The sequence below is a fragment of the Haliaeetus albicilla genome, chromosome 8, assembly GCF_947461875.1.
Source record: "Haliaeetus albicilla chromosome 8, bHalAlb1.1, whole genome shotgun sequence".
In the NCBI taxonomy this organism is placed as follows: domain Eukaryota; kingdom Metazoa; phylum Chordata; class Aves; order Accipitriformes; family Accipitridae; genus Haliaeetus; species Haliaeetus albicilla.
Window position 1 is genome coordinate 17138703 of NC_091490.1, and position 27785 is coordinate 17166487.

The following is a 27785-nucleotide window of genomic DNA, read 5'->3' on the forward strand; positions in this document are numbered from 1 at the left end:
ATTATGAAAGATAGTGCCCATCTTGTCATCCAGCCTAATGAAAGCAAGGAAAACAGAGGCACTTCTTTTTTCTACAGCTTCTTAAAACAGCTGAGAAGCAGAGTATAGTTGGATTGTAGGAATGTTCTAAACTTAAAGCTCTAAAGATACTTTGAATCACGTTTCCATGTGCCTCCATGGCACAGTAGTATGTCTCAACAGGCTGCGTCATCATTTTTATTGGAAGTTGCTTGTAGAATTCATATACAGGACTTAGCCTTAACACCTGACAGGTGTTTTTCCCTAAAATTACTCCTATGTTGGCCATTTTTAGTTTTGTGTAAACAGAGTAGTAACAACTTCTCAGGAAGTGACTGGGATCACTTAACGTCTTGTTGGTTGAGAGGAGAACGAGACAAAATGCATTGAGAATCTGAGCAAAAATAAACCAAAGAAATGTAAAAGATACAATCCCTGAGGGTGCAATATCTATTGGCACTTGGTCCTGATGAACCAATTTTTCCCATCACTGTAATGAAAACTGACATTAAAAAACCCACCCCCCAAAACCAGACATATGTTTAAGAAGCTGCTGCAGGTAAAGGCTTTTAGTAACTACATTAAAAAAAAAAAAAAAAAAACAAAAAACCAAAAAACAAAAAACAGGACAAAAGCAAATCTAGCAACACGATTATTTTAATAGATACTTGAGAACACGACACACTGCTCAGCAACCTGTATAACACAAATGGCCTGAAGGCCTGAAAACATCTAGCAAAAGGCTCCTTCAAATCTTAGGTAGAACCAGCAACATGCAAGTTTCTGGAAACCCATGTCTGCTGCCTGATGGTGAGAGACAGTCTGAAAAAATACTTATACACACACAAGCATGTATAGGCATGCACATGTGCCTATTAAAAAACCACAAAATATAAACCAAACAAAACCAGAAAAAAGCCAACCTATTTTACCTCCAAGAATAATCAAAAGCAAACCTTGAATCAGCAAAGCATTAAGAGCCTTCAGCCCCTGGATTATACAGCTGAACCATTCTAAAATCTCAAGTTCACTTTTATGTTTTTTATGTGACAAGATGGTTTCCCTTTATCAACTTCTGAAGCTGTTACAGATTGCAAATGCCAGGTATGTCTCCCTTCTTGACAGCTTCCATTATGGAAATAATGCTTCAGGCAGGAAATGTCCGTTCCTCTTCACTCTCAGCTCTCACACCCATATTCACTATTGCTTTCTTTCTCTTGCCTACATGCATTCCAAGTGCGAGGAAGGGCAACAATGGAAGACTGCTCTATGCTGCTCACCATGGAAAAAAGAATTAAATCCTCACATATACTTTGAAAGAAACACTATGTTTTCTCACTTGTAGGTTCTGTAAAGACAGAGCAGTTCAGCGGGCATACAACTGGCAGAGCTGAATGAAATTCCTCATCCCTTTCTTTCTACTGTATGGGTAAAAATAGACACGCATGCCAAAATGCTTAAAATGCTTACTTACTCTTACACCTTTAGGACCTGGGTTACCTTCTGGTCCAGCTAAGCCCTATTACAAAAAGACATGAGTTGTACTTCATTTTAAACAACCAGATATGCTCTACTTAAAAGAACTGTAACAGCATTTGTTAACTGTAAACTGGCAACACATCCTTAAAATTATTAGGATTGAAGAGGGTGTAATCAAGTAGTCCCCTGGGACCATGTTCAGAAAGGTCTCCCATTAATTCATGGCTGAACTTAAACAATGACTGAAATTTCCTTTACATTAAAATTATTTCTTCTGGGAGAAAATTTTTTTCCAGACTCAGTGATCTGGCATTACATTGACATAATTTCACAGGATTTTTCATAAACTTCTATATTGGGACACATTTCCAATTATTTTAAAGCTAATGTCAGATTAGCATATGTAGTCCAAATGCTCTAAACATTCTATGTGATTCAACACAAACATGTTATCATCCACTACTATATAAAATATTGTAATGCAATTTTAAAATATATAGCCATTACAAACCTAACCCAATAAAACACTGAAGTACTTGGTCAAATTCACCCTCTAAGCAGACACAAAACCACAAAGTCAATTGTTGAATTTGGCTCATATACCTTTATATAGGGAAAATAATGAATACTTCTACTTTATGTCTTACTTGTTTTACTGGACTGAGGTATCTGTTAGCTTATATGTAAATTTAAAAAAATAAAATAAATATTTATATAGGTGCTTGTTTTTATAGAAAGCTGCTTTCTGGCTTTATTGGTTCTCCTTCTCAAATATCTGAACGGGTAAAAAAAAAATCTTTTGATGTTCTGTTTCCTTAAAGGGCTGAAGAAATAGTTTCAGCAGCGAAGTAAATGCATTGGTGAAAATCAGGAGGAACTATACTACAACAGGCAGTTTCCTATTGTTTCTCGACTTGAAATATGAAGAAGATAAAACACATAGAACCACAAGAGGCTTATGAAGGAGCATAAAGTGTTTGGACATTCAGTACTTCAGTAATGTCATTTTCGTATTCCAGAAAGGTACAGCATTACTGCATCTAACTCATCCAAGTTTAAAAGCCATGAGACTCAACATTACCTAAAGGGCACTACATGTGAAAGAGGTTTGTTTCAACAATAAGTGACAGGACACAACAAATACATTTATACTATTAGTAGCTCTAAAAGAGTTAAGATGGTATTTTTAAACAGAACAAAGAAAAAAACCCCCCAAACTGCAAAGACATTAGTATAGTTACTGCACCTGCCTGCCAGGGTAACCAACTGCCCCAATATTGCCAGCCATTCCTGGAATTCCCTAAGTGGAAAAAGAGGTTGGGGGGGGGGGGGGGAAGAAACGACAAACAGCTTTAATGTCATGCTTTGGAGTTTATTTGTTTTATCATTTCTCTTAACATCTAGTCATATGACACAGCTTAAGCTCATGGAAGAATTGCTTTTTAAGCAAGCTACACAGCAACACCCTAAAATTTACTCATCATACAGAAGTAACTCCACCAATTTCAGTTACATATGCTTTAAAAAGCATTACAAGAAGAGTAGTCTAAGATTTTGTGAAATACAACAACACACCCCTTATTTCCACACTAAAAACACAGATGCTATTTATAAAAAGTAATTGAGGAGGACTATAGGAGACGGGTCCTTCTAATGAAATAACTGTAGTGGTCTTAGCTGTATTAGAACAGATGTGTTAAATGTTTCATTAAAGAAGAATCCTTGTGTCCTTACAAAGACTAATTTTTTTGTTTCTTTCAGAATCAGGTCAATATAGTACCGGATTAGTCATGAATGTATAGAACTTCTCTCCATCTTCTTCCTCCTAATCAAATCCAGGTAATTTTTGTTGTTGTTTTACTACTTAACAACTGCACATCTGACTGTTTATTTTCAGAAAAATGTGCTTTTCTGAAGTGGTGCCAAATGCCATGGGCCCACCACCAAAACATAGGAAGCTCCACCTACCTCTGTTCAGTTAATTTCATTTTAAACAGGCCAAGTCCATTAGTTGGACACTCTCCCAGCCTGACCATTCCACCCACTGTCATATGTCAATGTTACCACAGCAATGGATGAGGACTTCCTCTCCGAGCTGTTCACAGCTGATTTATGGTGAAACAGCAGTCTTAGGAAGCAGAACTCAGGAGTGCAGATGCAAAAAGGGGTTGCAGTATTTTCTGTTTAAATGAGCTGCCACTGAGATGCTTCTGTCACCTGCTTTCAACCGGTAGTGATTAATCTTCTGACAGATATTGTGTCATGGAACTAGGATCCATGGTCTCCTATTTTGGCTCAGCTGTACCTCAAAATATGCATATATGAAAAAACTAAAAAAGCAGTAGAATCATTGCATTTACAACTTATCTTTTAAAACTTTTACTTTGTCACCAGCTGTTCAAGGAGTTCCACAATTCACAAATTCAGAGGAATGTGTGTCCTCGCTGTACAAGCTTCTAAAAACTACAAACACAGGTAGGTGCTACAGATGACAAGTAACTGGTCTAACTCATCACCTTCACCAGCCAGGCCTGAAAATACCAGCAGTAAAAACTACGTGCAAAATAGAACTCTCTCATCCAAAGTGTTCTCTTAGAAAATACTCTGACATAACTTTTAAGTGATAATAACAAAGGAAAATATTTACAGCAGCAGTATGAGAACACTAAGGTATCAGTTGCACATCACCAGTTTTTGTGTTCTTGAACATGAATTGCCTTCAAAGGAACTTACATGCTTGATTGCATGAATAATAAGCAGAATTACTTTTCAATGGAAGCTTCACTTTTTCCCCTCCGTGGTAACTAACTGGTTACCTTTCACCTGTAACATCTTCAAAGATTGAGACACACTTCTGATGTTAAGACTGACTTTTTTTTTCACTGGTTATCTCTTTATCTCACTGCTAAATTATAGTCATCACCAAAAAATGCCTGTGGACCTATAATAAACATCACCACTCGTTCAGTTAAGATTTGTGTACAAAACTCATTAAAGTCACGGATGATATTCATGAGTTTTCATCTCCCTTGGGGTGTCTATCATCTGTTACCATCACAGTTTCCCTTTCAGTGTCATCCAAAAGGAGACTCACGCTTCCATCTATTCTGCCATTAGAAGTTTCATTAACGTTAACAAGACGCATCAGCAATTGGAGGTCTTTGAAGCTTACCATTCAGATTGCTTCTTGAACTGACATGGAAGTGAGAAAAAGCACTGAATAGCCATTTCATTTTCTACATGCTAGGAGATTTAAAATGCATTAAAACCGTAGAGGTTTTGACAGAATCCAAACTGTGCCTCTAACAAGAATTTTACACCAACCTCTGCTAAGCCAGTGTGGCAGTTGAAGAAAAACAAGCTGGTCTTTACCATTTCATTTAGACCATTTTTTACCACACTGATCTCTAAACAGGCTGAATTCTTGGTCAAGAACTATCAAGTATTTCCTTAAGCAGTCAGTAATTTACACTGATTGCTTATACTGAACACTTATATTGGATTATGCATTCTTCTGTCCTCAGTTGTTCATCTGTAGGGTATAGCATACTGTGCTCTCATCACTTACCTGCTCACCCTGTGGCCCTCGCAGTCCCAGATAACCCTTAAGACCCTACAGGTAGAGAAACAGATATGTGATAAATACAGTTAAACACACAAAATGGACCTTTTTTCCCTACTCCAATCTCCCTTTATCAAGAACAAAATTATCCAAACTTGTTTGCCTGCAGCATTAGTATGGTTTACATTTAGCAACTCATATGAAAGCTGAGTTAGAAGAGTAAGAAATCTTCATGGCAGTTCAGACAATTTCAAGATATCAGCATGCTTAAAGACAGTTCCAGATTTGTAGTCTTTTCAACAAATGAGTACATGGGATGCTGTCACCAGTTATTGCTGAAACTGAAGAACTGCATTTGCTACGGTGCATTTCCCCGTTCCAAATCCTTATCATGATGTCGTTTTTGAACAAGGCAGTTCAGAGGAGGGGTATAAGTAGAGGGTCATCCCAGACTATTCTAGGACACTCTCAAGACAGACAGACCTTCCAGGATACATGATATCTCTTTTTAAAATTAACATAGAACAAATTCCAGCCCTTATATTATGGAATTTATATTGGTAAAGAGAATAGCCTGTTCCTCATCCCAGAAATGGTGCTGGAATCATGAAGCTGTCAAACTTTACTCCCTGTGCATTGACCATTTCATGCATATTTTAACACTTAAAGAAAAAAAGAATTAAAAATAGAGCTGGAACCTCCCATCTGCATTGGTACACATGAAAGGGGAATCTTCTTGGATGTCTTTATGCTGTACTAAACATACCCAGACAAGCTGGCCTAAAAAGGAGGCTTAACAGTTGCATGATTGATGCAGAAGCCAAGTGTCTGGTCTCCACATCCCTTGCAAGAGGTATTGGGAATACGGAAGTTCCAAAAGCTGCAGCTTGAAAGAGAAAGACCAAAACAATCCTTATTCTGGATAGAAATCTATCATAAAATTGGCCTCAAAGACACTGACTGAGTAGCAGGCGTGTCTTGGCTGATGTCAAACATCTGGCTGCCTTGCAGCATGATAGTCATTAGTCAGTAGGGACTTGAGACCCACTGTGACAAGAAGGAATTCTGCAACTGATTTCACCAGATCAGGTATCCGAAAGTTTTGGAACAGCTTCTGTGTGACCACAAGAGTATTTCTGCATGAAATTAATTTTATTATCATATACAAAATTAAAAGATGGAATGATTTGGCTTAGTGATAATTTTAGACAATAGAAGAGAATGACATCTGTAAGGCTTCAGAATTTGCAATTTTGCTATTATAGGCTTGCTTGAAGAATCTTGATCCAAAAGAGATGTACTCATTAAGAAACCCAAAGGCCTCATTTTCTCAAAACCCAACACAGCAGGTGTGTCCTTTCATTTTGCTAATCACACAGAGTACATTGCCAGTTTGCAAAATTAGAATGTATTCTGGGTTCAATGTTCTCCCACAGCTTAAGTCTAAATAATTTATATATGTTATCTTGCATCTAAGGAAGCAGGTCTGCATTGCTGTCAGGGAAAAAAAAAATAAATCTGTAGCACAGGTAGCCAGGAGCTGATCTTGGACAAACCAGTTAATATGAAATATCCCAATTTACTATATTAATGCATGCCTAAACCCAAATTTTTTACTGAATTGCTAAAGCAGAACTAAACATGCCAGCATAAGCTGATAACTCATCTTTAGGTTTCAAAATGTGCCTCAGAAAGCCATATAGTTTTACAGTCCCAGCCCACTCTGTATTTCATGCGTTTTATCCTCTCCTATGCTTAAATGATCAACTAAAGTAGGTGTTGCTAGAAGAGATCTTTCAGTAGTTTATTATTTCTGTACAAGGAGGAAAGGAAAGCAAACGCTGCTATACACAGAAACGCTCAAAAAGAAATTTATCATGATTTAGTTTCAAAGTGGGTCAGTTTAGCTGATGAACACCTGCATGGACAGTCTCAAAAGAAGGCACACAAGGAACTGTGAGATGAAGAAGGAGGACTGATACTGGTGTGCATGTTTCTACACAACAGCACCTTACTTCTGCCGGAGGAAAACTGCTCTGAACTCATATTTTAGAGTAGCATGCCCATATTCTTATTCAGAGTTAATATGGCCTTAATTTATTAAAACTCACTTAATACTGATTGGGAATGAAGCTAAACCATGCTAAAATTAATATAATTCCAAAGTGAGAGTTTTGACATAAGGGTTTCCTTTCCTGTGACTTAGCTAATCCTCTTAAAATTCTTAGTTTTTTATTAGTTTGGGTTGTATTCTTGAGCTTACCCTTGTAAATTAAGACCAAGCTTGCTCTGAGCTAAGATGAAAGTAAACAAGAAGAATACAAGTTCACATGCACTGGTTTGCAAAATGCAGTATCTCCCAATTTCTAATGCAGATGAACGCTCTGATTTAAAAGCTCAGTGTGGAAGAGAAAGGTCTGACACTTCCAACTACAGCAATACAGCCTTCGAGCACATTTCAAAAACACAGCAAGTTGCAAGAATACTTTGGTCTGCATGAGAGAAAAATCTTTACTGCCAACTAATATGGCTCAGAAAAGACTTCATAGCAAGTTTAAATGTCTGACTTCTACGATATGCCTAGCACAGGGGGACTCAGACTGATTGAAGTCTGTATATAGAAAATGTAGATGTTAAATCATAACAGCAAGGACTGTTCAAGCCAAGTCTTTCCATCTTACTGGTGCCCATTGTGCTTTATTAGAATTTCTATGCATTTGTTATTAAAATACATCTGGCATAATACCGGCAACTTTGCTAGAAAGCCAAGAAGTTTCTGTAACCTCTAAAAATCAGTAGGTGAGTTGTTATACCTAATGCTACAACCGTCAGCTACAGAGAGATACTAGTCTTTCAAAAGTGCAGGAAGAAAAAATTTCTGGGCATGGAGTAAGTCTAGCATATAAACTGATTGCTATGCACTGTCACATGAGCCTTTGCAATGCTTCCTTATCAGCTCCATGTTCTCACCACATGGCATCTAGTTTTGAAAAATTTCATCAGCAAACAGTTTTTGTGTTTTGGTTTTTTTCTTCATAGCTCCATTCTATCTTGTTTGCTGATGTTTATTAACACAGCTAAGATTTTACCTAGCATCTCTTAGCCCGAATATCCTAAGGAATGGAAATATCACTAAAAAAAAACAGCATACATTTAGAAGATGGACCTTTTCTCCATCTAATTCAGTAGAGGAATTTCTGTCACAGACTTGAGGTTTCCTTCCACTCAAGGAAAATTGCACTCTCTAGGAGAAGCAGTGGGAGACGCTTGGTAGCATAATGTTGACATTGCCACAGCTACTGCTTTGAAATTTATCTATCTGCCTCACCCCTTACAGGATGCAAAAGTAAAGACAAAAGGAAATATGAAACCCTCTCAGGTTGCAACCAAGTTTTTTCCTTCAGTGTATCTTACCATATTATACTTTAGTATGTGAATTTTATCAGCATTTTATAGATGCAGAATCCCGTGATTTACTGTTACACACATATTAAGGAATAACACTAGCCCAAAAATGGTAGCCAAACTTTAAAAACATCTTTTCCAATGTCATTGTGAAGTACCTGCAACCACACGGGCACTGCAGTCATTCTCATGTACTGCCATGATACCAGGCAAGTTACTGCCCAGGAGTACTGTCCTATGGCTGACAATCTACCCCCCAGTACTCTGGCTAGCAGAGGTAAGTCTGTACAGTGAAGTAGGCCCTTTTTGGGGAGAGGGGGAAGGAGGGAGCTTCCGCTCCGTGAGGTCTCTGGACTGATATAAGGAAAGTTTTGAGTGCTGATTTAAAGATGGTCCTGTCAAGACAGCTCCAGATATGAGATCAGGCAGCTGCTCTGGAAACAGCACTCTCCTCAAACTAACCCTCATCTCCTGCCATTGCTTTTCTGCTTCAAAAGATGCCTGAAAAACAGGCCTTTAAACACTTCATAAACATGCAATTTTCTGTTCTTAAGCTAGAAGAAATTTGGAGCCCTACCCCAAGCAAAACTTGGCTTTTTATAGTGTGCGTTACAGGCATGAGAAATATGTCATATTTTATATGCAACCACAAGGACACATACTCCAGCACATGGCATGTAATGAAAAATAAAGTCAATCACAATAATCTGTTCCCAGAGTCCTGATTATTAACATACATTTGTTTTACTATCTTATTAAAAAACCTGTCGTTTCTCAGCTTTATAAAAAGAAGCACGTCATTTTATAGTTCTAATCCAAAACAGTAGTTTACTAGTGCTGTTCTATTGTATTGAGGGCTTCAAAATCTTCTTTTGGGGGGGGTGGGGGGGTGGGGTGTAAAATGAATCTTTCCAAGAAACTCTCCTAACACAGTCTCAGATATTCAGAAAAACAGAACCAAAAGCACATGAATTATGGCTTCTCAAAGTCATTCTTGTCAAAAAAAGTGAAAATAACATGCACACTTGCCTCAAACTTCCACAACACATGTTTTTGTATAAGGACCAAATAATGTTGCACAGAAGTTCAGAACCAGGCAAATTCTGGTTAGAAAACTTGTTAAACGCAGTTTCCTCCACAGTCACCCTGGAATGGGGCAATCACATGCAGTGGAGGGCAGCTAGCATTGCAGCATTCCCTCCACTTCAGCTCTCCAAAGCCACAGCTCCAGCTAATGGGAAATGGATGACGAATTCCATAAAGAAAACCCCCTCAAATTTCTAGGTCTTTATCAGGAAAACACTGACAAAAGTCAATATGACAAAAAGTAATTGCCATGATATGAACATAGATTTGTATTACACTATTAAAAATACCTGGAAGAAGATTACAGTTTTTATTCACTATCAAATAACTCACTGTTTAGAAACTACTCAGTTAACACAAGCTGACTGTCAAAATCAAATAGAATTTGGGACACTATTAACTCATATGTAGGATTTTTTTATCTTCCTTTTTACCTGGATGAGAAAGAATATTGGAAATACGCTATTTATTAAATATTATAGCAATTGCCCAGTAGTACCGGGGTACAAAACAAAAATGGAGGTATTTGATTTTTCTGCAGTTTTTTCCTGTAGCTGGTTTACTTCACAGCTACTTGTGCTCGCATTCCTTTGAAAATAATTTCTGGAGATAACAATGAGCTAACAGCGTGTTTACGTATTTACATATATTGAAAAGATCAATAAAGATCAATTATTTAAAACATAATAAATTTGGGCTTGTCATTAAAAAAACTAAGCGTGAAATACTTTTAACTGTTTACAGGTGTAGTGCTGTTCAAAAGCTGGTATTCTTACAATCTGGGTCAGACAGAAGTTATCTTAAACATGGTTCTAGTTAGTGTCTGATGTGTACAACATGGCAACAGAGTAAAATTTCCAGTGATGAACTAAGCACGATTCTCCAGAGTCTCTAACCCTCAGATAAGGAGTGAATTCTTGCGGCAGGAAGAGAGCATGATGGCCATAAGATTTTAATTTCCTTGCCCCCAAATGTCAGTCTCATAATCCAGAACAAGCGACATCTGCTTCCCATGTAAAAAGCTTTAAAACAATAACTACTTTGTTTTCAGAGCAAAACTATAAACCTGATGAAATAAGAAAGCACAATATTTGGGGAATCTCAAGGTGGCCCAAGATCAGCAGTGACAAAAATTATCGGTGTTCAGGCTTGTACATTAACTCTCAACAGAGGGGCTGCAAATTCTTGTCACAGCTATACATTTTCTCAGTTCACAGAACTGTGGGCCACATGTTTGGCAAAATAAATTTCCACACTCCTCCTGGTGCTAATTCAGTGTTAGCTTCCTTTTCTGGTCACATTTTTACTATGTTTTGGTCAATTCTAGAAATGAATGACTAGATTTAAAAAAAGGCAGTCATACACTTTAAGATAAAGACAATGTTAAATGAAGCCATCTTAAAACATAACATTGAGCATAAACTTTGTTGCAATGCCATTTTTCTTTAGTTTCAATAGCAGGCATGCATTTAATTAATATTCCTTCTCTATATATCAAAACTTAAGGCCAAAAATCGCAGGGCCTACCTTACTAACAATTCATTCCATCCTTTCGATGGACACTTTACAGCTGACTTCAGTGTTACATACTAATTCAAAATTCTGCTGTGATATCTGTTGTCCCTATTTTTCTATTACGATTGCAACACCAAACTATCTTCTGCAAAGACAGCATTTAATAGTACTTTCCCCCCAGCTTTCTTGCTGATTTTTGCCACCTCACCAGTTTGTCACCATCTGACTAATCAGAACAGCCTACTGGACCTATGTCAGGTGACCTCTCCTTCCACATAAACTATATTCACTCCCTCAGTCTTCTGTGCTCATTTTCGTAAGGTTGTCTCATTTCCTCTATCGACATCCTTCATGTTCTCTTCCCAAAACTACCTGTCTGCCTTATGCTTTCCTGTATACATAGGACTCCCATGATTTGGATATATTACTTAAATGCAGTATATGGCACCTGACATTTCTCATAGTAAAAAACCAGCACGTTATGTAGCATCCAAAATTGGAATTTATTTCACCTGAGCTCTAATTTAGCAATTCTGACACACACTTGGAAAAAAGCAAGTAATTCAGTGCAGAAATACTGAGCACATGACCCCATGGAGCTTCTTCTATACTACAAAATACACAATATAGGAAAAGAAATGAAAAAACTATTACTGAAAATTGAATACAACTGATTTAAAAATGGCTGTTATCTTGCAGGCAAGCCTATCTTCCCTAGCACCTATTCTGTTCGAGCAGGGGCACGCCATGCCTTTTGAAGAACACCAATCTAAGCAGCTATGATTTACGTTCTGTTGCGATGATCTCATTTAATTTAGTTGCAAGGGAAGGTTTTGCACTGTTGGCCCTGGAGCCTGACACAGTAAACAGTCACAGTACCAACAGCAGGCCTAAAGCCCTTCTATCGCATCTCAACCACCAGACATCCATCTGATGGCCACTGATTTGAGCCAGGGAGGTTTACATGAAAATGGAAACAGAATCTTACCTTCTGGCCTTTGATCCCAGGTGGGCCTGGAAAGCCTATGGGCCCTGGATCACCCTGTACAACAGAAACATCCAGAATCACTGTGTTTCACTGGAACATGACACAGGCCTATAAACATGTAGGACTTCATATCTTCTCTGCATTCTTGGACATTTGGTTTGAAGAAGTAGCTGATGTTGTTTTATCAGGCATAGTTTTGGGGGGGAGGGTTTTGAGAAAGAAAATTGAAAAGGCAACGGTTCTTCAGTTGCAGCCACCTGGTGCAATGCGCATGCTCCTGCATCATACAACATGGCCAAATCAGGGCTGGAACAGACTTAGTTCACAACCTCACAACATTTACTTTTGGCCAACATAAATGGGAATGAAGAAGCTATACAATTCTTGAGGTAACCCTTCCCTCAGAAGTGAGTGGTTTCACCTCAAATTAAGATATATATTGAACTATTACAGTTTATTGTTTGTGTAACTGTTATGCCAACAATCCTCAACCAGAATCAGGACACCATTATGGTATGTGCTGCATAAAACATAGCATAAACATAATCTGTGTAAAAGACAAAATGAAAAATGCATATTGAAAAGGTGTTATGGTGGCATATGGCTATTCTCATTCAAGTTCTTTAAACTTTGCAACTACGTGATGGCACATGTGAATGAGAATTAGAGTATCTCAAATGCTAGGGAGATGGAAAAAGATACATTATTTTAGGGTTGTTGCCGATGGGGGAGGAGGGAAGGTTGTTCCAGTTCTCTTTTCCTTGCTCAGGACTGACAGTGAGGAGACTCACTCTTTCAGGATTAGTGCCCAAATTCAAATTTAATGAGTCAAGGAACAGATCCTGGAAGTGAGTTAGCATCAAAGTAAATTCAAGTCCATTACTTAGGCTGAGCAAATTTGACTTCAGTGAAAAATTAAGAACCCCAAATAGTGAGAACTATAAAAATGCATATAAATCCCATATTTTTGGATTATAGATGCATTCCACATATGTTTAGGTGTAGGTCATACATATAAATGGGTGGGCTTTAGACTGTTCTGTGGCAGCCTGGACTTGTGCCAAACAATATACCTTGAGTTTCAGATAGACGTGTATGGTTCACAGCACTATGATTAGACTGCCAAAAGCAAAAGCTGGTTAGATTAAAATAATGCTGCAATTTCTACAAAACTGCCCTTCAATTTCTTATCAGTGCATCAACAGACACATTTCTGAATTTTGCTCAGCAGCCATTTAACACTGAAAATATATATTTGTGAATTTTAGGGTTTGACAGAATGTATGTATTAAAATGAAAGTTATTTTATGTACACACCAGCAGTTAGTAAACAATAGTTATTTGCTAATGCTTGCTTCATTATGGAGAGTGGTCCTGGACTCCTACAGTGTTTTCTACTTAGCACAAATGTTCCACAATTGAAGAACTAACAAATGCTCTTAAAACTTAGCATAAATAAAAGCTATTCTAAAAGATATAGCATAGGCTAACACATAAGAATGCAAACATGCAATTACCTTTTCAGTATTATCACACTGATTTTAAATTTTCATACATAGTCACTAGATTTGCAATCTAAAAATGAAATAATCACAAGCTTTCAAGTCCACAATTTCTATGAGGAACCATTTAAAATAATTATACTCAAATATTTTGGGCAGAGAGAGCAACCACTAGTTTGGCTAAAGTGGCTTAGGAGGAACTAGCAGGAAAAGCCTCTGAAGTGAAACGACAAATGTTAGCATCAAGAGTCTGTTAAAAAACGTGGTTAAATACAATATGACATGCAATAATGTGTGTGCACTTGTCATCACTGAATTTTGTGTGTCTTGCACAACTTACTGGACTAATGCAAGGTACTAAAGAAAACTGGAATCTGTACTTTGTTATATCAGTGTGAACAGAATTGAAATTCATTTGTTCTAGAAGTCCTTACCTTTTAATTTTTTTTAATGTTATTTTTACAAATTAAATCAAATATCTAGTTTAAATTTCAGCTTTGAATATGATTTTTTTATTTGTCTTTGGTTCATTACATCACCTGTATCTGCACTGGTCAGTCTCACATAATTAAGTGTCAAAATATACCAGTGTCACAGTAAATACAAAGCATTGTGCTGTTCTAACTCGTCTGAATGTTAAACAAGACTTCAACAAAAGAATGGAACAGACAAAACATTTTTCTGTAATTAATAAATTATTACCTTTTCTCCATGTTTTGCCTGTCCTGGAGAGAATCCTGGGTCTCCTTTAGGGCCCTGTTGCAGACAAATTAAGCTCATTAATATAATCAGGGAAGAGAGTTTTTAATGATATATGTGGAGACAAGTATTTTCAACTGTTACAGCAGGAGAAGGGAGAATGTTCATATAAAATGCACTTGTTATTACAGATTTTTCTTCTCATAACTTTTTCAATAAAGAACTACAACAAAACATAATAGTGTGAGTTCACATCAAAATGAGATTTACACTTTCCAAATGTCATAATGTCACAAAAACTTTTGATAAGCAGATTTTATTGGTAAACCCGAGCAGGATTACAGCAGACACCACAGCTGAAATGCTCTCTCCCCATGCCTCTACCACTTCAGGACACCACCTATTCCCCAAACACTGTGCAAGATTATCGGGCTGTGTTACTGCATTGATTATAATCTTGTCCAAGCTTCCTCAGCTCAGTACCTGCCCCACGCCGCACAGACTGGGAAGGACAGAGCTGTAAACAGGCAAAGGCCTCTGTTTAATTACAAATTACTTCCTAGCAGATGAAACAGCTCATCATTCTCGGCCAGGAGTTACCATCCGCATCCAAGACGAGGCTGCGGAGAGGGGAAGGGTCTGCCACACCAATCTCTCCTATTTCAAATCACCGCTGCCAGAGCCGGCAGCCACACGAGGCGCCAGGCTCCGCAGGCAGACGTGCACGGAGGCCCGGGGCCTGCAGGGGCCAGGAGCCGGGGCTGGTCAGGCCAGCCGGGCCTGGCAGCGGGCCCTGCAGAGCTATCAGCTTACAGGCAGCTCTGCCACCACAAACCCCGCAGAGTCAAATTCACTGTCCTTAAAACTGGAGTCACCAGCAAATGGCACCTCCTGAGACAGCACTGGGTGAACTGCTTCACGATGACTGAGCAGCCACTCGGGGAGTTCCCGGAGCCATAGGTTGAAACCACACTCATGCACTAATAACTGAAAATACACTAATTGAAGAGGAAATGGGGAACCCCCTGGTCTAATTCATACTAAAAGCTGCATGCAAAAGGCACTGTAACATTTAATTGAGCTGTTCATATAAATGGCACAGGCTACAATGGTGCTCTTGATTTGAAAGCTGTAGAGTAACACTGGGCGTTCGTTACTCATAAGCATCAAGATCTACTCTATTCTCACTCAAAAATACATTTTACATAGCCAAGGAAATAAAAGTTACTATTAAAATTATGCCATAGCAGTGCTAGATTAAAGATGGTATGCGCCCTTCATCGAAAGGGAGCTGAAGTTGGGAAAAACATTTGCTGGCACAATCCTTCTCTCAGGGGCAACGCTGGATGCTCAGAGGGACATACAAAACAAGCAGCATGCGCCTCCCTGATGGTCAGCCATTTTACATCTGTGAGATCCAGGGCCTTCACTTGAAATGCTAACAGGCCTGACCCTCCTCTTGCGTATGGCACTGCGATCCAGGGTGATCCTTTCCTCTGCGGTTAAGATTTGTACATGTGAGGCCACTTGAGTAACTAAACTTGTTGAATACTAAAAGACTGGAAATACAACAAAATGAATCTGTTGTATTAAATTGATGTGTCAGGTCACAGAGAACACAGTTCTTCAGCATGGCAGGAGTTATCAAGAGTATCTTCCAGCTGATTTACATTTTGGAAGGTAAATAATTATATTCCTTGAACATCTCCAAACTGTCTTCCTGCTTCCATTTTCCAACATGGGCATATTGGACTAAGAGTTGTAATAAAATTGTGATCAGCTCTCCACTAGTTAAAACACAGGCCTTCTGATAACTCACCCATTGCCTTTCCTTTCCCTTATAAGCACAAATAATTCCCCATAATTTTTAATCTAAAAAACAAACAGCCATTGTCATGCACAGCCTTCAGTTGCGGATTAACAACATGTTACCACAGGTCAAGATGTGAAGATAAAATAAAGCACTTCATTATTTAATCTATATAACATTACAGTGTAGTTAGAATAGTGCCAGAATCCACAAACTAGATTTTCTTAACTAATCCATTTTTTCAGAGAGCCAGGAACACAGCCAAACCTCATGAATATTTTTAAATGACTTTAAAAACACATATAAACTTTTTATCAGGAATTAAATGCAGAGGACATCAGCTATCAGTTGGAACTGCTAGTACACGCTCAGGGCTGGGTACTATACAGTAAGGGTATTAGCTAATGTCCCATGCTTCAAAAGCAAGTGCATAAAGGATGCTTCAGCACAGGAGGGAAAAAATGCATGTATCTAAAAGGCAGAATAAAATTCTGCATTAATTTACTGCCAGAAAATTGTTGCAACTTGTCTGCAATGTTTTAAGATCAAACAAAAGTGTGTTTTGTTTCAGCTTACATAGTCAGTGTGGGTCAAAACTTGGTGAGCACCTGGCTAATTTTTATTTTTAAAAAAGTGTTTCAGAAGATACTTGTATTGAAAGGATAATTTATAGTCTAACAAAAATGAAAGAGATCACTAAGCACCTAGTAATATCTACATATATGTATTTTTCATATATTTATAAAATATATATAGGTACATGCACACATATACAATTCCTTTTATTCTTAAAATCATGGAGACAGCTACAGAACTGATCAGAATTATGATCCAGTGGAGGGGGAAAATACATTATAAAACAAATCCTAGAAGTAATTCGTTACAATTATTTTCCTAGCAATATATTCTATTAGTCAGCATAAATATGGTAAAAATTAATTGTGACTCTCTAAGTTTAACTGTTCCTATAGAACTACATAATAACTAAAGCACACACAGACAAAAAAATAGAGTCACTTGGTTTTACAGTGTTTGACACTGAAAGCTTTATTAAATTTCTTTTTATGTCCTCAAGCAGTTTTTAACGCCTGTCATGACCTGTCAGATTCCTGCCATTAGGAATCGCACTAATACAAATCATGGTTGCTGTTGTTTTTTTCCTAACATATCTATCAAATTGTTCAAACTAAATATGAGTTGAAGGCATTCTGCAACTGCACAAATCTGTCAAATCTATTTAAAGGGCCTATGTTACAGAAATTTGAAGGGTTTTATTTGAGCTTCCAGTCTCATATTATGTCTTTGATTTTAAATATCACATCCATAAATCTTCAGAAAATTATTCTAGCATATTAATAAAGTGATGTCTGAAATATTAGAATATTTAAATATCAAAGGTTAGACATTGACAAAAAAAGAGGAATTAATAGAGCACAACAGTCTATTTTTCTCCCCCCCCCCTTTTTTTTTAAAGCAATTAAATGTTTATTTTCACTTAAGTTCCAGTTTATCAAAGAGGCTGAGCTGATTTACAGGAACTCTTTTGGGAAGCACAGACTACTTGCATGGATAACAGTTTCCGAGTCACCATTCTTCACACACAGGGGTTTTTCCCCTGAATAAACTGCTATTTTGTTTTGATTTGAAGTTCAATTTGATTGATTACATTTAATTAAAACACGTTTATAGTAACAGTCTCCATCTGTAAACTGAATAAGGCCAATTGCTCCTATTATAGGAAACAGTTCTGGGGCTTCCAAAAAGTCATTAAGAATTTTATGTATTTACATGGCAAAATGGATAAATTAACTCACCTTTGGACCCGGCAATCCTGGCAAACCTGGATTACCATGTGGTCCTGGAATACCCTATAAAAAAAACCAGAACCAAAAATGAGTGGGATTATTCAGTATTCCACTGAACAAGTGTGAACAGTTTGCAGAGAGTCATTTTACTGCATCATTGTTGCTTTTAGAAGCACTGATTAGGATTTTCAAAGGATTTTCAAGAAAAAAAAATGCACATCTTCCTAAAAAATTGAAAGTGAAGCTGAGTACTTCCCTTTCTTTTAAACATCTCAGTTTCTGTTGTCCTCCCAAATAATTCTTAACAGGTATTTGGCACACAGTCACTGCAATATTGCTCTCCAGCTACAAAACTTGGAGGCATGGGATAAAATCAGAAAAACCACATTCTGTGGTATCCAGCTATACACTGCAAAGAGAAGGAACTGGATCAGTTCTCGCTGGCTTAAAGGATGACTCAAAGCAATGTATTTTACCTTCTCGAAACAAATCATGGACAAAAACCCTTCACCAACATGATTCTCCCACAGCCAGTGTAGAAAATCAGCTTGTTACTAAAAGAGTTGGACTTAAACCATTCCAGGAACAGAACAGGCTATCAGTACTATCTTTATCTTCCAGGATAAGTATCTATTCCTGCAATATGCTCAACAATCCTCACTCCTTGACAAACTGCACATTAGGGAAAACACTTGTTGCAATGGCTGTCAGCAGCTATTCATCTTCCAAACACTGAAGGACCAAACTGGTGAAAACCTATCCCTGGTAAGTTGGCAACAAAGCTTTTGTTGAATTCACTAAATCCAAAATTCCACCCAAACAATTAATGCAAATACCAAAAATAATATGAATCCTTTTCAGCTTTCTCATATATTCAGTGGCCTAACAACAGATAAACTCAGTGTGTGTGTCCCTCACATGAGACTGAATTTACTGGTTATACCTTGCAGTAACACTGAAAGCTGTATCTGTTAAGTGCTCTCTCTCACTAATGACAATGTTGACATAGCTCCACAGAAATGCTAATCCCATGTGCTATTTAAGAGATCAATGTGCACACTGGCAACTTTGGAGGGGCTCTCAAGGATTTAGGAGAAAGGAAACAAATAGAAAGTGCCGATATAGCTGCAGTGCTGAAGTGGCTCTTAGCTTTTGCTCCTTGCGATGTTATTATCTTGGGGCATAGTACTGCAACACAGAGATGCAAAAGCGTCCTCATGAAATGCGAGGTATCAGAGGAAATTTGTCTGATCACTGACTAAATTCCAAAAATGCTGAAATTTCATTATTGAGAAACTCAGAACAAGCCAAGACACTTAGAAAGTCTTAACTGTCAGATGTGGACTTCTCTACCATAGAATTACAGAGATCAAAATCAGTTTTTAATGGAAATCTCTAACCATTAATCAGGCATTGATACCATGCCCAAAGTGTGCAACCCATGTGAATCTCTGTCAGGATCAGGTTTGGACACACACCTGAGAGACCCTGAAGGTGGCCCAGGCAATGCAGCTCTGCACTCTGCTGCTTCCCTTCAACACCTGAAGTCACATTTTAGGATCACAAATGGCAGTTCACGTGAAGGAAGACAGAAGTCACAGGGCAAACTGGTAGATGTGGACATGAACTTTGCATCAACAAGTTTTTATGTGCTTTTTGGCTCAAAAAACTCATCTATCATACCGTGTATCTTTACTAGCTGTACTTGCTTGAATTTATCAGTGTTGCACAAATTAAAGAGCACTGACGTTTCAAAAACATTTATTTCTCTTATCAAATAGTTTTATAGACTTTCTTGGCCCATATAAATGTGTATTTTAAACTCAGAACTACTGGTAAATATTCATCTCAGCCTTTTCCATACTTTACCAGACATGCTACTGTAAGCTGTCTCTTCACATTGGAATGCGTGTCCTACTCAATAATTAATCCAGAAAACTCACACGGTAGAGCACTGTGCTCTTAAGTACTCTATACCTGTAAAAAAGACCTGCAGGAAAAAAAACCCAAACAAACAACAACTGAGCAAGAGAGATCTCACTGACAGGCATGGCTTTAAACATATGGGCAGCCTCCTCTAAACCAAAGACAGGCTCCCAATTGTGAGGATCTGCTTGAGTATGTGGGATCCTGCCTCTGATGCCAGATGTATCCTCAACAGAGGCACTACGCAACATAGAAAGCCAAGTTGTTAGAATTGTCAGCTCTTACGTAGGAGGATAATTTGAAAAAAGGATCCAAGAAGTCAGGAAGATATAGCTTTGAAGGAATATTTTTCATTTTATACTTTTAAATGTGTCTCGTCCACTCCCTTGCCTCCAACTGCTCTAAAGCATCAGTTTGGTTTTCAGCCCCTTTGACCAGTGCACTTTCCTACTCAGTCAGACCAAGTTCTGAAAGCCAGCAAAGCACAGGATGTTCAACACATTATTGAGCAGCAGCTTGTTTAAATGTTCCTCAAAGGCTGAGTCAAAACTCCTCCCACACATCTGCTGAGCCTTCATATAAACTACGCCCTTATCTCCCACTTGTGATTTGCCTAGATAAGTACACTCCAGCCATTACCACTTACATACCCAAATACCATGGCCCAAAATCATATACACAAATCCTCACCTGTTCCCTCTAGCTGCCCTTCTCCTAAAACCCCCCAAATCAACTATGACGTCAGGGACTCCTCAAGCATTTTTTTTGTACACAATTGTGCAAACACAGATTTACCCTCTTTTGCCCTGTCAACTAGTCCTTGCAGCGGCACAGGCTTCCCCCTTGCTCTCAGCAGCTGGGGCACAGGTTTCTGCTCACTGTGGCAAAGCCTGTGCTCTGTCCCCTGGCACAGGGCAAGGCTGCTGTCCCTGCTCATGTTGGGGTGCACTCAGTCACACAAAATAAATCAATGTTTGCTACTGTAGCTCATGTCTCGGGCAAATTACCCAGATATCTATCACCCCTTTTATCAAGCTGCTGTAACACAAGAGACTAAAACAGATTTTGGGGAGTGGGTTTTTTTTTTTTTCTCCCTCTGTCTTGCAGTGGTTAATTTTGTATCCACCGCCTGCTCCTCTGTGGCAGTGACATGCATTGCTCACTCCCCCTCATTCCAAAAACAAATTAACATGACCTTAGATTGCAGCAGATGGGAGCAGCATGTAAAAACTAAAAGTTAATATTGCGAGCAGCAAAAGCTAGGTACAAATGAAACAATGCTCTGTGTATGCACCCATACATGGAATTATCTATGCTGGAGGCTCACAGCAGAAAAAAACAACCAAAAAACAACCAACCTGTTTGCTTTGCCTTACTTTAATCTATCTGCCAAATGTTAAGAATCATACACTTTCATAATCACCACGCATATGAATAAAGTTGAGAAAAACAAAACGATGCAAACTCCAGTTTGATTATTGCCAACCTGCCTAGAGCTACAGAACAACATAGCCGTTTTACTCACCCGAGGACCTCTCTTTCCTGATGGACCAGGTAAACCTGGAGGACCTGGAGGACCCTGGTGATAGAAAATGAAAACTATTGAGGCTAAAACCTGATACAAGGACAGTATCACAAGTCTGAATCAGACCAGTTCTAACTGATGACTTTCTGCTCATGCAGACCTTCTCAACTTGAAAACCAATTCCCAAACTACAAGCACGTGTGTTTTTAATCTGGCTCTAAATCAGATTTCTGTTTAGAAAGTATCTTATGTCAGAGGAATTGGAGCTTACAATCTAGATAGTAATTTCTACTTAAGTGTATTTGTATTAAAGGAAGAAGAGATCAATTCAAGAATTAGAAACAAGCAAGTGCAGTGTATTTCAAAACAAAGAATAGAGAATAATTAAGCCTTTTGAATAAGCATGCTGGCATGCCAAACACATTTTAGAAAAGTCAGGAGTAACTGAAAAAATGAGATACTACCTCGCAGAAAAGACAGACATGAAACAGAAGAAAATAAATGTGGACAAATGGTTGTTCAGTTTCCTATTACAAGCTTCTGATAAGAATAACTGGTAGCATGTTTGTCCTTGTATATAATGAATATCATTCTCTTTAAAGAAAATGCAGATTTTTTTTAAATGCTAGCATATAACCAGATGTATCTTTTGCAAATAAATCAGATTATTAGTCACTATAAGAATATTAGATAGCATACCACCCTCTGTATATCTAGTTGTTTTGACCATAGAAACCTTTCCTTCTCTGTATGTGATTGCTTCATTGTACTTAAATACGAATGAGAGATCTAGACTAAAATCTGCACTGATTTATAATATTTCATCTATCATGAGTCCTAAGGAGGCATGGGCTAGTCTTAAGGGTGAATTCAGCTGCATCCAAATGTCAGCGCGGGAAGTCCCAGCTTTAAAAGAAACCAAGTACTCCCACCACAAGAAAAGATGGGCATCAAGAAAGTCAGACCTCATGAAGGAGGTCAGTCGATGATAGATAGCACTCCTATGTTCTGTATATACTACAGCCTCTCAGCTGAGGCACTAGGCAAAACACTGAGTATCATACTGCCCATCACCAAACAACACTGCTGAAAGCTGGCAGGGATACCAGGGAAATCAGAAGGGCAACTACAGTGGCTGAAATGGCCAACTCGCAGGCTTTGCGAAAAAGAGAGGGGAGCGAGGGGGGAGCAAGGGAAGGAAAAAAAAGACAAACACCCTTTGGGGTTTTATCAGCAACCAATGAATCATTAAGACAAAAGTTGCATTTTTAAAAACCTAAAGTTTTGTGGAAGTGCTATTTCTTTTTCCTTGGAAAGATAACTTCACTAGCACAGAAGACAGTGCTGATTACGAACTTTAGGCATTGTCAAGCCAATTATATTCATTTGGCCAAAATACAGACCACTTTGGACAATTTTGGGAAAAATGTTCTGAGGAAAAAAAAAAGATTTTCCTCTCCAATTAATCATTATAATCTTAGGAGTCTAACTGTAGTGCAACTGCCTGGCTATAGTTGGGAATATTTGTATGTCAATACATACTGCATTAAGTCATGCTGAAACCCATACCCTGCGCTTCCCTCTCTGTGTAATTTAGAAGACAAATCTGTGTAACAGTCCTGGTCTTTAGGTCAAACTGTAACTTGTCATACTTTTATCATGGGAGGCTCACTATTCACCCTGATTGCATAAATGCACACTAGCATCCTCATATTTTTCTAAAGTAAAAAGACCCTGTGTTTATTAACAAAAAAAAAAAATGTGGCTGACACATGGAAAGCTCTTGACCTGGCATTCTTGTCCAGGTCTAAAAACGTACCTGAAGCAGCACAGAGCACTCCTACGCTGCCACTGCTGAAGCAGTATGCTTTCTAATATGTCCTCTCAAATTCTACGTTCAGAGATGCACTTTGCTTAGAAAATTATCCTGGGACTACAAGGGGAAACATATTATAGTTTTTATTAAGTAAAATCATTGCAACTAGTGTGCATTCTTTTGTGATTTGTGGTACAAAGTTCTTCTATATCCCTGTTTCAGATGCTTTCTACATTTCCTTAAAAATACGTTAATAGCCAAACCCCAATTTTCCTAGTAGAAATCTTAATGAGTATTTATTAAAATCCCTGATCTTTGCTGCTGATTTATTGAATGAGGGCAGTGAGAACATTTTTCCCTATGTGACTTTTTAATTTTTTTTAAATAGTACCCGTTTCCTTTGGAATAATAATTAAAAAAAAAAACCCACCAAAAAACCCCACCCAACAAAAAAACCCACAAAACAAGAAACCAAAACCCCCAAACTCCCCTCACTTTGATTACACTAATTCATAAGTAATTATCTCTCAATATAAAAAACACAAAAAGAAGAAAATACGACCAAGCCCTCAGCAACCCCTAAAAGAAGCAATAAAATATATTTTGAACTATGCAGCCAGAGATGAATAATGCTTTCTCAAGCTTTCTAAAACAAAGTCAACCACTGTAGATGAAGTCTCTGGTAAACAGTAATAAGCAATTAGCACCAGCAATCCAGGTGTTTGATTGAAGTTTTAACAAGGACTCTCCTGAACCAGTGTATGTTACTCCTTAACCTCCAGCTCAGACTCCTCCCTGCAACTCAAGCAACAGCACTGCTGACAGCAGACTTAGACATGCAAATCTTCCTGAAAACGTTTTTCCAACTAGTTGTAAGAAGTTAGTCCACTCTATGTACTTCTTCAACCTGTGAAAGCAACTACAACTTCAAACCAGCATGACTGTTTTCATACTAGCTAGGAACCTTTTATGCCTCTTAAGCATCCATGTAAGCCACAGAATTCAACATCTGAGAGTGAGCCAATCTCCTTAAACCAAGGAATTAGTCATTTGTTTGAATAGCTCTTCCTCCAACTACTGGAAACAGTAATTAAACAAACCTGAAGCAATTAAAAGTGTTAATGTGTTTTTTTTGCATTTCACATTTTAACCACCACCAAAAAACCCCCAGTGACTTTGTATAAATATTACTGACGCAAATTTAAAATTTATTTATTTAGTAAGATCAGTTTGCTCAAAAGAGATCATAGGTACCTTAAGAAAGGTACCACAACTTATTGTCCTTGGAATTGTAAAAAATTTATTTAGCTATTGAAGGGAGAAGCTCAAGTTCCAAATAATTATGGCTTAATCCTGAAATAATAAAAGTAGATGTTACTCTTCCAGAAATTTCCACCACCTTTCAAATGGTCATTGGGATGAATGTAATGGTGAACGTTCACAGACATTTTCTAGGATACTGAAGCCCTTTTATGGATGCATGTGTTTTAAACTTGCCCTATGCCAGAGGTAATGGAAGCATTTCAATTACATACAAGAAGCCACTAAGATTTCAGATGCACAGCTGTAAATGCTGCATGAAGTAGTTAAACCTTCTGCACAGGCATATGCTGATCCTGTTGCCATTCAATACCTAAATCATATTCACTAAAGTTTCTCTTGCAAAACAACTATGAAGTTTCTCTTTAAAAGATGTTTGACTACACCCCAACCACTCAACCTCAGCTCACCTCAAACACTTTTAAAAGACTAAGTTAAAGAAACATAATGCTTGATCCATCAAATACCTAAGGCAGGTAGTCCTTCAGTAAAACAAAAAAACCATGAACCTTTCTGCACACCATCACCAAAATACCTGACATACAGCAGGGAAGTAAACAGAAACATCAGGCTCCAAACCTAGTCTAAAACACTCTCCATGAAAGGAAATTCCACTTCTAACATTGCTAATATAACTTCTTCTGTTGTGCAGGTATCACTCTGATTAGCTATGTTTTCTTTATGTCCCACCTAAAATTTTGTATCTTGCCACACCTTCTATGAAGTATTAACTCACCCTTTGCAGAACTGCAACATTTGTCCCTTACTTTACTAAACACTCTTTTGTTTTAACCTTTGCTCAGAATCATATTTTCTATAACTGCGCCACTGTTACTGTAACCTTCTGCAATCCTTCCAGTCTGTCTACATCCTTTTCAAAGCTCATCATCCAAAACTGAGGACACTTCTTCAAACTGCAGCCTCAGCATACCCAAACCAGTAGAAAAATAGCCTGTCTCTGATAGTTGCCACTCCTCGTAATGTATCAAGCATCACAGTGGCAAGATGCGTTTATTCTCTAGTGCACTACAACATCACTCTATCACCCTCATCTGACTGCCTAACCAATCACTGCCCCATCCTCTATTTTACTTTTATTTTCTGTACTATTTTACTAAGTTTCATCCCATCAGTTTTAGACCACCTGGAATTTGTCCACCTTTTTAAAGCATATTACCTCATACAGATACCAATTTAATTTTGCGCAACAAGGATCCTACCAAACATGAATGTCCACCTATTTTTTCTTCTTGCTTCATTTGCATTTCACTGGAAACGATAGAAAACCACACACTTCTCTTTCCAAATACCCTAGAGCAGGCAATCATTTGTGTATGATTAACCTCCTTTCCTTACAGCTGTGGAAGTCTTTTTTTTTCCGTCAAGAATTCCTACAACAGCCAAAGCAATGTCATCAACATCAGGGGATATATATGGCTTTGGTTTATGGTTTAAGGCTTTTCAATATTGTTGCGCAGAAGATAGGGAAACTGCATCAGTTTCAGGTGAATTAAATGTTTAAATATTTAAGACTAACATTATCTTTTTGCTACTAAAACTAAACCAGCAAGAATCTTAAGTTTTTATCTGAATCAGCAGATACTGAGATTGATTTCTCAGCCTGGGCAGGGAAACATGAGGGTTACCTGCAGAGCTAAAATGCATGAAAGTGATTAACTGCCCAATATATCCCCTGTGGCAGGGGAGAGCCTCAGCAAGCAATTTTGTTCAACTGAGAAACACGCTAAGACTAAAATAAGCTAACGTGTGAAAGGGTAGCTAAAAGTAAAGTAAGTGAAATATGCTAAGAGTGAACGGGTAGCTGACGCTACCCTTACTGCAGTTTATTTAGCACCACATTTAGGATGTCTGAACTGCCCTCTCAGGGTTCTCACTCTCACACCTCTTGGTTGGAATAACACCATCCCATCCAGGACTCAATTCTGCGTAATGCAGGGCTTGCATTTCCAATTCCTCCTGGCAATAACTCCAGACTGCTTCTCCTTACCAGCCAGATAGACTAAGGAACACCACCGTTTGGCCTTCTACTATTTCTCCTCCTGGCTGAGTGTCTTCATAATCCAGAAAGCTTTTCCAATAGAGGAAACTAATTCCTAGATCATTTCTTAGGGGAAGCCAAATCCAGTGCACATAGGCATGCAGATGCAATTACCTACCAGCAAGTAACCTAAATCAGCTCTTCAGCTCACATCAACCCCTCCTTCTACCAGTGTGGGACTATGTATCACATTACTACAAACTGCTTCAGGACTGCACAGTGAAGAATATCAGTTTGAAAGTTAAACAGTTAAAAATACACACAATTTTTTTTTTTTTTTTTAATCTTTATACAGTGCCAACACCATCTGCAACACAGAAAGGAGTGGCTCAATCAGATGAACAGAGCAGCTTCCTCCCTCTAAACCAGTGGTTAAGGAGACCACACTGTTCCACTTTAAACTCACTTTATATTTTTGTAGGGGATTTTGGTCATTGTAACTGATAGAATTTTAATCAGGGTGTTAATAGCTTTGAAGAAATAGGTGCCCTTTTCCATACGCTATCCACAAATGAAAGCCTGAATTCTGGAGCCCTGCTTTGCAGCAGTGGGTGAATTCCACAGCTGTGGGATCATGGAATACAAGGGGCCTAATTATACAAGGCAAGAATCAGTTCTGGTAGATGATTAAAAGCTAAAATGAAGCTGAGGAGTTTAAGAACCACAAAAGCTAGTTCTTGCCTGTCAACTCCAATAGAACGAACGTTATTTCTGTGTTGAGCTCTTGAAAGAAGATTCAAACCAACCACAACATAACAAAGAAGAAAAAAAAGGGGGGGGGGGCTTTCATGCCTCATCAGGATTTTTTGCTGCGAGGGAAGTTTGCAAGTTCTTCAATGTTGCTTTTTTAGGCTCCCCATTGATACGACTCTGTGGGTACTTATGTATTAAAGTGTTAGAGCCACACATATAAAAGCTGGATTATCTCTGATCTTCTCTACATGGGTGTACTAGACTGAGAAAGCAAATCAAGATCACCTCTTCAAGTCTGAGGCCAACAACAGCAGCAGGTACCGTGCAACCTCCATGAAGCACAATTCTTTACAAAAGCTTGCATGAACAAGGCCACGCAGAGGCCTCCTCTCCCTTTGGCATCAACCCCTCTGGCAGCACAGTGCTTTAGCTTTGCCTCTGTTCCAGCGGGTGCTGCTGGCCCTTTCAGCCAAACTAGTGCTCACAAAGGTCTAGATTAACTCCCCAGCTCTGCCACAGATCTCTAAGACCTTGGGCATGTTATTTAAATCCTGACCCAGCAAAACACTTCAGCACA

At 38.3% G+C, this 27785-nt stretch overlaps 1 protein-coding gene across 6 annotated transcripts in view; it reads right to left on the bottom strand.

The window, feature by feature from the left end:
• COL24A1 (collagen type XXIV alpha 1 chain) overlaps positions 1–27785 on the bottom strand; it is a 152400-nt gene that overhangs the window by 108107 nt on the left and 16508 nt on the right. For 5 of the 6 annotated variants that reach the window (XM_069789138.1, XM_069789141.1, XM_069789137.1 and 2 more), the window contains exons 4-10: positions 21321–21374; positions 17879–17932; positions 14258–14311; positions 12054–12107; positions 5066–5110; positions 2744–2797; positions 1493–1537 (exon numbers count right to left, since the gene is read on the bottom strand). In XM_069789138.1, coding sequence (XP_069645239.1) covers positions 1493–1537; positions 2744–2797; positions 5066–5110; positions 12054–12107; positions 14258–14311; positions 17879–17932; positions 21321–21374 — 360 coding nt within the window. The remainder of the gene's footprint in view (positions 1–1492; positions 1538–2743; positions 2798–5065; positions 5111–12053; positions 12108–14257; positions 14312–17878; positions 17933–21320; positions 21375–27785) is intronic. The other variant, XM_069789140.1, reaches the window with a different exon arrangement.